Here is an 11,158-nt window from a genome sequence, read left to right as displayed (position 1 = left end):
ATATATATATATATATATATATATATATATATATATATATATATATACATATGAATTAGAACACCACTTTCTGGTTTTGCACTCGAAGGTGAAAAAAAATAATTCTTTGTGGCCACCTGACTGTTTAAAGTGTAGGTGGTATGAATTTGGGGTGCTTTTACAGTGTGGGCAAAGTATAAAGACTACTGTTGCCTGTGGCGAGGTAGTTCATGCTGGAAGCTGACGTGAACAGGCAGAAATGGTGTCTGCTGGAAGACACTGTGTGACATTGACATCTGATATGATGGAAGCTGATGTAAGTGGTTTTATGTAGTAGTTGGTGCCATGCAGTTGATGTGAGGAATGGACGTGAAATAATGCTGGACAATTTGTATGGAACTGTTGACACAATATTTGATGTCGAGTGTGAAGTTGGTGTCAGCGGTTAATGTGAATAGTAGATGGTCTTGAACTTGCTGCGAAAATAGTGTGAACTTGGCAACATAAAGAATGCAGAATGGTACCATGAATTCAGAATTAACAACAGAATCCAGTTGGAAAAAAAATAAGATAGAAAAAATATATATATATGGCTCCCTGTGCCAATGGCACGTAAAAAGCACCATCCAAACATGGTCAATGCCAATCTCCCCACCCCGACTGGCTCCTGTGCCAGTAGCACATAAAAGCACCATCCAAACATGGCCAATGCCAGTGCCGCCTGACTGGCTCCCATGCCAATGGCACGTAAAAGCACCCACTACACTCTTGGAGTGGTTGGCGTTAGGAAGGGCATCCAGCTGTAGAAACACTGCTAGATCAGATTGGAGCCTGGTGCAGCCACCTGGCTTGCCAGTCTCCAGTCAAACTGTCCAACTGATGATGATGATGATGAAATCATTAGACTGGTAAACAAAAGAAGAGCTCACCAAAAGAAGTCTCCACATTTGAGATAAATGAAAGAACTCTCTAAAAACTCTCTAAAAAACTGTCTATTTATTCCATAAATGTTTATTTGCCTCTTAATTAAAGTTCTTTTATTTTGGTTAAACTCAACAGTTTTGTTTGTTATTTTCAACTCTCCTGACTTCTTTGACTACTGCTTCTTCCGCTCTAAACAAGTTAATTTGCTGAGTTCACCTACGGTCTTCTGAGCTATCAGATACAGACTATTGGAGCCTGTTAGTGGTATCAGAAGGTTGCATGAGGCATAACAATATATATGATTAGCTACTTTTAGTTTCTGTCTATCAAATACACACACAAGGCTTTGGTTGGCCCAGGGTTAAAGTAGAAGACACCTGTCCACGGTGCCATACAATGAGGGCAAACCCAAAACCATATGATTAGGAAGCAAGTTTCTTATCATACAGCCATGCCCTTGCCTAAACAAGTCACTACTGGTAGTGAAGACATCTTATTCTTCAAGATTCTTTAATTAAGGAAAAAAAATATAGAAAAAAAAACTATAGCATAAGAAATCCTTTCTACTATAGGCACAGGGCCTGAAGTTTTGGGGGAGGGAGATAGTTGATTACATCAACCCCAGTACTTTACAAGTACGTTATTTTATCTACCCTGAAAGGATGAAAGACAAAGTTAGCCTTGGCAGAATTTGAACTCCAAACATAAAGGTGGAAGAAATGCCACTAAGCATTTTGTCTGGAGCAGTAACAATTCTGCCAGCTCAATATCCCCATGACTAATTCTCAAAATGTAATTCCTATAAGAAGAAACAAGATGTTACTTAACAGCAAAAGATTTATATATTTTTCAGCTGTTTTCTTCTTTGCTGATGCTAACACTAAATATAAAAGCAAAAGTTATGAAATAATGTCAAAGTGTGAAATATATACATAAATAAATAAGTGTAATTTAATAATCTTTCTATGCAAAGCAATACAGAATGACAAAAGGCTTTACCTTGAAGCTGTTGCCGCCCAGCACGAGTGGTTTGCTGTCTTGCAGCATTTAACTAATAATCTTTCACATTTTATTTGTACATAATCACAGGGGTTATTGAAAATAAAAATAATAATCCTTTCTATTAAAGACACAAGGCCTGGAATTTTTGGGGAGGGGCTAATTGATTATATCAATCCCAGTACATAACTGGTAATTATTTCATTGACACTGAAATGATGAAGGGCAAAGCTGACCTTAGTGGAATTTGAGCCCAGAACATAAAAAGACAGACAAAATACTGTTAAGCATTTTGCCCAGCATGCTAACAATTCTGCCAAAAACCAAAGAATTCAAATAGTTTATGAATTCTCTAGTTTATTATTTATTTGGCCCTGTTTATTTTTTTTTTTACATCATTATTCAAATTCATATTCTTCATCCATGCCATTAGCTCATTTCAGTTATTTCCCTTAGCTCAATCATCATCACCGCCATTACTTAATGTCCAGTTTTCCATGCTTACATGGGTCAGATGGAATTTGTTGAGGCAGATTTTCTACAGCCAGATGGATGTCCTTCCTGTCATCAATCCTGTCCAAATAAGGTTAATATTTCCCCACAGCTAAGGTGGAAAGCTGGCAGAAACGTTAGCATGCCAGCAAAATGCTTAGCAGTATTTTGCCTGCCGTTACGTTCTGAGTTCAAATTCCTCTGAGGTCGACTTTGCCTTTCATCCTTTCAGGGTTGATAAATTAAGTATCAGTTAAGCATTGGGGTCGATGTAATCGACTTAATCCCTTTGTCTGTCCTTGTTTGTCCCCTCTATGTTTAGCCCCTTGTGGGCAATAAAGAAATAAGAAACGTTAGCATGCCGGGCAAAATGCTTAGCGGTATTTCTGAGTTCAAATTCCGCCGAGGTGAATTTTGCCTTTCATCCTTTCAGGGGTCGATAAATTACGTACCAGTTGCACATTGTGATTAATCTAATTGACTGGCCCACTCCTCCAAAAATTTTGGGCCTTGTGCCTTGAGTAGAAAAAAATATTTCCCCACAGCTGGACATGTTTTTCACAGAATACTGGAAACAAACAACCTCACGTGCATGACAATTTTTCTCATATACAACCATCAAGTGATGTCTTGACAAGAGTACAAATACGCACAATTACACAAGTGCACACACATACGCACACACATGCACACACACACACACACACACACACTCTCTCTCTCTATCTCTCTTTCACTCACTCACTCACACACATATAACATATACAGTGCTGGATATCATTTGTGGTTGTCAAATGTGCTGGCAAATCATGATTTGTGCATTACAGGGCTTGGGTTGATATACTCAATGGAGAAGAATTTTAGCTTGAAGGTGTCTTCCTGCAAAAGGTTGCTGGAAAAGGTAGAGCTGACAACCCAGTGTTTGTCCCAAATCCAAAAGATGAAGCAGGCTTTGAACTGGAAAACATTGTGCATAAGCTGCCATAGCCTAAGAGTGTTGGCATGTTTGTCAGCTGTTCTGGCCAGCTTGTGTTCAACTGTAAGTTGTCAGTGTGGCAGCTTAATTGATTTGATTTCTGACATCTATTTCCATATCAAAATGATGAAGCCGGCAGAGTTAAGCAAGATATTGTGTCTCAGTTGTCACAATCTGACTGTTGGCATTTCTGGGTGCATTTGAGACACTTTTCATCTAATTGTGACTTGAAATTGTGGCAACTGAATTGGGATAACTTTTTCTTATCACTGTTGGCATTTTTGACGTTTTTTATGCCTCGATTTGTTTTTAACAGACTGCTATAATCGTAAGCACAAAATAATCATTTCATTCAACATTGTTGTTATAACATTATATTTTTCAGGCAGAACAATGGCTTTGCATCTCAGTTATCTTTATTCGAGACACTGATCAACTTATCCTTATGTCATACAACTTACCCAAGAGGTTGGATCAACTTACCCCACATTCCGAGCAAGTTGATCCAAGAGAACCAGTTGACATTCATTTTTTTCAAAGGTCACAGTGACTTTCAGTGTGGGGAGAGAAAGTTAGAAATAGCTACAAATATTTCTTAAGGATTAAATTTGAAACTAAGATACTCATTTCTGCAAGATCATCAGTAATTTTAATCCTAACATGCCTAGTTTAAAAACTGGCTCAACTTGCACCGCCTTCCTATAATGGATAATGTTCTAGTAATGTACAATTTTCAACAAACATCTAAACAAAGTTACTAAAAAATTGTTTTTATTTGTACCCAAATGGAACCTTAACCTTGATCTTTGCAATCATCATGTGGTGTTATGAGCCAGGCTGTGTTGTAGGGAAGGATCAGAAGTGAGGGAGTAGGCATGTCCTGTGGATCCCGCCAAAAGTGCCACAGTGAACATGTGGCATTCAGTGAAGCCTGAGGGTCAGTCGGCGGCGAACAGCACATCAGAGCAGACATGTGAAAAGGTAGAGCATTGGATAGTGCACGTGGACACGGAGTGAACCTTGGAGATCGTGACGGCACATGGATGTTGAAAGTGACCCTTTCTCCGGACCGACAAGTAAGACTACCATAATTCTCTATTCACTTCTGTCTTTTTTTCTTCTTCCTTTACATCACAAGCTATTTTGGCTCAAACGAGAAAAAAAAAATGATGGGTATGGTCCGTGTTTCAAATGAGACGGTTAGGCCATTTTGTGGCGAGGGAGATGTGACCGCTTGGCTGCAAAAAATTAAGTTGGTGGCAAGACTCCAAGGTATAGATGATCTAGCAGGTTTTATAGCCGCTGTACCTTGATGGATCAGCATTGGCGCTATATCTGGAAATGGAAGAGAAGGACAAGTTGAATGCAGAAAAAATAGAAGGCCGGCTGATGGAGGCTATCACAGAAGGGCCATTTATGGCATATAGTCAACTAGGGTAAACAAAGTGGATGGGCGAACAGGTCGATGTGTTTGCCAACGAAATCAGGAGATTGGCTAGACTCGTTGGGTACAGAGATGGCGCATTAGAATAAACCGTAAAATTAGCCTTTGCAACAGGATTTCCTGACTACGTATCGGTTGAGCTGCAAATGCTGCTGAATATTCACTCTATGGCAATGGGAGAGGTAATCTCTCGGGCCAGAGCCATTGTCTTGTGTTGCAGGATGACACCTTTGGCAGCGACTGCAACACCAAGAAGAGGATGAACAAAGAGAAGGGTCGAACAAGGAACGTGCGTAACCCTTCAAAGGGCAGTGTTTTTGGTGTCAGGGTTCGCACATGGTGAGGGACTGCAGGAAACCCAGGCCTGGAGTGATTTGCTATCAATACAGACAGATAAGCCACATTGCTAGTGAATGTGTGCAGGGAAACAGTCCAAGCGAGACTACTGCACCGGTAGTTGTCCCATCAAAGGAATAGAGGCGCGTTTACAGTCGTTGCCAGTAGTAGAAGTCGTGGTGAACGGAAAGGTGTCACAAGCCCTCGTGGACACGAGCTGCTCAACAACCCTAATGACTCCAGAAGTGGTAGAAGAATGGAGTGGAGTGAGTAGTGTAAGGGTTGTTGACGGTATGGTAATTGAGTGCAAAGGAAGTAGTGATGTAGAAATGGTGGTATGAGGAACAAGATTGAGGTTGCGGGCTATTGTAATTGATCGTGTAGTGGACGGGATCAATGTTGTGATAGGGATGGACACTTGGGAGGTGTTATGGTCAATGAAGCCAGTGTAGTGTTCAGTGATGCAGGGGCGCTATGTGCTGTGAGTTCACGACAGGAGAGTGGTGAGAGCTGCGAAGAAAAATATGCTGCACATACCATCACAGACAAAGATTTTCGAGCTATGTTCAATGGCTGGCAGTGGACAGTGGAATGGCACCGGAAGGGAGATTCTCCGACATTGAAAAATGCAGTAGGCTGCTCCCAGAAGCAAGTTTGAGGGAGAGGTGGACCGGTGGATCAAGGAGGGCATTCTAATCCCTTTGAAGGAGGAAGTGAAGACTGGAGTGCTACCACTGATGGCAGTGGTGCAGCCAACGAAACATAAAGTCAGGCCAGTATTGGATTTCCGGGAGCTGAATGACCACGTATTGTGCCATACAGGCAGTGAAGCTACAGACATTTGTAGTGAAACCTTGAGAGAGTGGAGGCAGATGACAGGGGTTCCAGAATCATCAACTTGAAGTTGGCATACTTGCAGCTGCATGTGGCTGAGAGACTGTGGAAATATCAGCTGGTAAGGTATAAGAGATGGATGTAATGTCTGACCAGGCTGGGATTCGGGCTGAATTCAGTACCGAAGATTATGGTGACAATTCACAGGACCATCCTGGGAAAGGCTGACAAAGTGAAAAGAGCCACCAATTCCTATATTGATGACATCCTGGTGGATGAGAACATAGTGTTGGCAAAGGAGGTCATAAGCCACCTGAAGAGTTTTGGGCTAACTGCCAAACCACCGGAGGCAATGGAAAGAGGAGCTACACTGGGACTCAAGCTATGGAAAGACAAGGCTGGTGTGTTGGTGTTTTGGAGGGGGAATGAAATCCAAGAACTGGGCTCAAAGACAAGATGGCGGGAACTGTTTTGTGTGTAGGAAGCTGCTGGGACACTACACAATTGCAGGATGGCTTCGGACAGCATGCAGCTTCATCAAGAGGTGAGCTGAAGGAGTGAGGTGGAGTGACAACATGAGTGAGAAGACAACTGCCATGATGCAAGGAGTCTTGGAGAGAATGACTGTAGAGGACCCAGCAAGAGGAAACTGGTATGTGCCCAAATTAAAGAAGGGGATCGTGTGGTGTGATGCCAGCAGCATAGTAACGGGAGTTGTCCTGGAAATTGGAGGTGTCATGGTGGAGGATGCGGCCTGGCTTAGAAAGAAGGATGACTGTAACCACATCAATGTGGTGGAGCTGGATGCCATACTGAAAGGGCTGAACCTGGCCCTGAGGTGGGGGCTGTATACCATCAAGATCTGGACTGATTCGGCCACTGTACTTAGGTGGGTGGGATCAGTGATCACAGGTGAGCAGAGGGTGCAAACCAAAGGGGGTGCAGAGATGCTGATAAAACGCCGTCTGGGGATTCTGGGTGAGCTAGCTGCCAAGTTTGACCTGATGCTGAGTGTGGTTTTTGTGCCCTCAGAGAGGAATAGAGTGGACGTCCTGACTAGAGTAAAGAAAGCCTGGTTGCAGGTGCCAGAGGATCTAGAGCAAGGAGTAGCTGCGGTGTGTCGACTGAGTGACTCGGAGCTCAGGAGATTGTATACCATGCATCACATGGGGGTGGGCTGGACCCTGTTCATAGCCAGGAAAGATGACTCTGATGTGACTAGGCAGAGTGTGCAAACAGTAGTTGGGAGCTGCGACAGGTGCCACTGACAGGTCCATTGACCCCGCTCCAGGTCTGCATGAAGCAAGAAGCATTCCAGTGGAACACTACTGGAAACAACTGGCAGTGGATGTGACACACTACCGGCATGGGACATATCTCTCGATGGCCGACTGCGGACTGGGGTGGTTGGCCATATGGAGGGAGATGAAGACGGGGACTGGGGAGAAAATCATAAGAATACTGAATGAGGTATTCCTAGAATGAGGCCCTGTGGATGAGCTGCTTGTGGACAATGGCACTGTGTTTCACTCGGAGGTGTTGGGGGAAATGCTCAACAAGTGGCATGTGAGCTGTTTCTTCGGGGCGGCATACTGGCCAAGTGGCAATGGGGTTGTGGAGAGGCATCATTGTACCATCAAGACCATAGCAGTGAGGGGCCACATCTAACCAATTGAGGCCGCTTTTTGGTATATGTCACCCAGGATGGGACAGGCTAAGGAGTCAGTGCCACACAGGGAAATATTCAAGTACAAGTAGAGGCATCCATGCACTGCATCACCGCGTCCCGCAGAAGAGAGAGAGCGTGCCTTTGTGCAGGTCGGAGAAGTCTGGGTTAAGTCCCCAAATGTGCGGTGCACATCAGTGAGAAAAGAGGACAATAACCTCTGCGAATTTGAGGAACAACGTATCCGTAGATGGCATGCCACGACATGTTTTGCATGTGTGCCGGATCATCACTGCGACGGATGATGAGGCCAACAGTAATGGACAAGAGGACGAAGCCGGTAGCAACATACCAGGAATTGAGGTCAGTCCTGAAGTCCCACAGCGGTCACAGAGGGAGCGGTGCCTTCCTCGCTAGTTGGCTGATTACGAGATAAGTTAAGGTGTGTGGTCGGGGTTGAGAAGAGGGCATGGGCAGATTGGTTGAATGATCTTCAGATCAGGAGGGCGTGTTGTAGGGAAGGATCGGAAGTGAGGGAATGGCATGTCCTATCGGAAGTGGGGCCTGTGGATCCCACCGGAAGTGCCGCGGTGGACATAAGGCATTCAGTGAAGCACGAGGGTCAGTCGGCGGTGAACAACACATCACAAGAGAGTTCAAAACATTGAGACATTAGTTGACTAAAATATTAAGTTGACTAAAATATTAAGTTCAAGAGGATCTTCCAAGATTTAAATCAAGGAGTAACAAATAACAAAATTCTTCCTTTATCGCTCAGGTGAACTAAGGTGTTAATAAACTGTTGAAAAGGCGTCGCTTTTGGAAAATATGTTTTTCCTCTCAAGCTAAACTACTGCTAACACAGGCGCAGGTGTGGCTGTGTAGTAAGCAGCTTGCTTACTACAGTCCCATTTCAGTCCCATTGCGTGGCACTTTTTGCAAGTGTCTTCCACTAGAGCCTCGGGCCGACCAAAGCGTTGTGAGTGAATTTGGTATACGGAAACTGAAAGAAGCCCGTCGTGTATGTGTGTGTGTATGTGCATGTGTGTGTGTGTGTGTGTGTGTTTGTCTGTATTCGTCCCCCGTAACTTAGCGGTTCGGCAAAAGACACCGATATACTAGGCATACAAAGAATAAGTCCTTATGTCGATTTGCTCCAGCATGGCCGCGGTCAAATGACAAACAAAAGAATAAGAGTATGGAGATTGCTTCAACTCCCCTCTCAAGCAACTTTATAAAATACAACGAAAAAAAAAAAGAAGAAACGATTTGCTGATACAAATATTATGTACTGAAATCAGTGACATCGTCTGGTTGCTTATCCACTTCAAATGGAATAGATCCTTTACTTGTAGTCGACGATATATTAATAAAAATATTCATGTACTTAACCAGACAGAACTCAGATGACTGTTTACCTTTTCGTAGCTAACCACAACTATATGTGGGTAGCGAGGTAGCTTCTTAAACGATTAGCTGGGAGGGAGGGGAACTGTCAAGTTTAATTAAATGAGTTGTAATTACACTTGGAGCGCTTCATTAATTATTTTCAAGAGAAAAAACAGTTATTAAAAAAGAAAGCACTTATAAATAAATATATAAACAAATAAATAAATAAATAAATCTTTTAGAGACCTGTATGCTCGGAATCTGAACAATTTGTTTCCCGTCATGCAAAGTCTCATCGTAATCGGTGATTACGTCTAATATTGGCTCTCTGCAAAATCTTTATTTTTTTTATTTTTACACTCATATATTTTGGTTTGGGTTCCATTTTAGAAGAGACTAATTATTTAACGCCCTCTGAAGTTGGATTTTTCATCGGTCTATTTTCGTGTGACGACATTTCCCTACCAACGCAGTAAATAGCTTTATGTAACAACACTTTCGCTGTTGTGTTTCGCGCGGTTTTTTTGTGTACAATGGGTAAACGTAGCTGCCCTTTTTTTGAACCTCCCATCCAAAAGAAAATACATGTTGGTGTGAAAGAAGTGAATAATGGTGTTTCTGGGAACATGGAAGGAGTTTATGGTGAGTTCTTTAAACTAGATATCGCTTAAAATGACAACAAATTACAACCATTTTGTTTTTTTAGCATTCAAAACATCAGACATCGAATATAAACACTAAAAAGAATAATGGTCTGTCAGTGCTAATTTGGTGGAGATGGAGTATATGTAACCCTAACCCTAACCCTAACCCTAAACCTAACCCTAACACTAGTTTTGTGAGATTTGGCTGTTAATTCTAGCATGTAAATAGCCTGCTTGGTGGGGGGATTGAAATTTTTCAAAACATTTTTTTTTCAGAATCGGAATCTCCATAGCCTAAAACGTGGGATTCCGTAAAAAACATTAATAAATAAGGGGGGGGGGAAGGTTCAGATTACATATAGTCCATCTCTACCGCAGTCAACTTGTTTACTTTTTTTATCGTGTACATTTATTGTAAATTATCTGTTGATATGCTGCCGTGTTGTGAGCAGATCTGATGAAAAACCTTCTATCTGTGGCCATCCAATTTTGTTTGTTATTTTTGTTTTATTCATTCATACTATCTTTGAATATATAGTTTGTTGTTCATACTCAATCAACTGTGATCGAACAGACCTCCAACCAAGAGTATTCGACCTGTAATCACCCTTTCTTTTCTTTTATTTTTCTTGGGTATCTGAAACTACATTGTTTCCCAGTGTGATCTTAAACGAAATTTGCTTGCTAAGTTCGGACGTCCACGTTCAGACTTTCTCGTTTGTTCGTGGGATATATCGGTGTTATTTTTTAACCCAGATCAGGCCAATAATCAAAAGCATTTCAGTCGTGGCCATCTCCTCTTTTTAGAGAATCTCTGGTTACATTGCCTTTATTTAAGACAGACAGTAGTGATGGCTGGTATTTCTGACAGTTGAAGGACCACTGAAAGCTGTCTTTCAGTTGTTTTGATGTTTAGCCACAGGTTAACAATGATAGAACAGGCCTATGATCATTCTCGTAGGGAAAACCCATGACAATACTTTAAATAAATTTAAAAGTCCTTATAAGCTTCGAGAGGTTTTCAATGAAAATCGACGCATGTGATGACCAAAAGGGTTAAATTCGTTTGCGCACGCGTCAAACGAATTAAACAACCCTTTTGGGCACCACATGCGTAGATTTTCAGTGAAACTTCTTGAAGCCTATAGCAATTTTTAAATTTATTTAAAGTACTGTCATGGGTTTTCCAGACGAGAAAGTTTTTTCTTGCATAGATCTAACGGAAATAGGAGCTAGGTTCAAATGCAACAAAAGTGGAATGATCGCCTTTTTGGATTTTTTTTTTTTTTTTACAGAGGAACACACTATGTTGAGGGCAGAAATTCCGAATCTGCACCCCCACCCTCAAACTTCTTAAATTTTCACTTTTTAAAAAAAAATTCGTGGGGCGAAATACGTAAAAAATACGGAGATTGTGATTCTGAAAAAAAAAATAGTAAAATTTCAATTTTTCAAAAAAATAAATAACCCCCCCC

At 41.9% G+C, this 11,158-nt stretch overlaps 2 protein-coding genes and 1 long non-coding RNA gene across 3 annotated transcripts in view; 2 read left to right on the top strand and 1 right to left on the bottom strand.

The window, feature by feature from the left end:
• LOC106881858 (eIF-2-alpha kinase GCN2) overlaps positions 1-3,920 on the top strand; it is a 66,444-nt gene extending 62,524 nt beyond the window's left edge. The window contains exon 18 of the mRNA XM_052973492.1: positions 3,756-3,920. Coding sequence (XP_052829452.1) covers positions 3,756-3,920 — 165 coding nt within the window. The remainder of the gene's footprint in view (positions 1-3,755) is intronic.
• A 204-nt stretch (positions 3,921-4,124) lies between these two features.
• On the bottom strand, positions 4,125-9,374 carry LOC128249622 (uncharacterized). Its single transcript, XR_008265740.1, has 2 exons — positions 9,286-9,374; positions 4,125-4,705 (listed from the first exon to the last, which is right to left on the bottom strand). It is a non-coding gene; the product is annotated as an uncharacterized LOC128249622 (long non-coding RNA).
• Positions 9,346-11,158, top strand: part of LOC106867509 (uncharacterized) — a 7,410-nt gene continuing 5,597 nt past the window's right edge. Inside the window, exon 1 of the mRNA XM_014912395.2 lies at positions 9,346-9,681. Within this exon, the coding sequence (XP_014767881.1) occupies positions 9,573-9,681 (109 nt within the window). The 5' untranslated portion in view covers positions 9,346-9,572. The remainder of the gene's footprint in view (positions 9,682-11,158) is intronic.

The sequence above is a fragment of the Octopus bimaculoides genome, chromosome 16 (assembly GCF_001194135.2).
Source record: "Octopus bimaculoides isolate UCB-OBI-ISO-001 chromosome 16, ASM119413v2, whole genome shotgun sequence".
Classification (NCBI taxonomy): Eukaryota; Metazoa; Mollusca; class Cephalopoda; order Octopoda; family Octopodidae; genus Octopus; species Octopus bimaculoides.
Note: the sequence above shows the minus strand (reverse complement) of the source record. Positions and strands in the feature narration are given on the sequence as shown.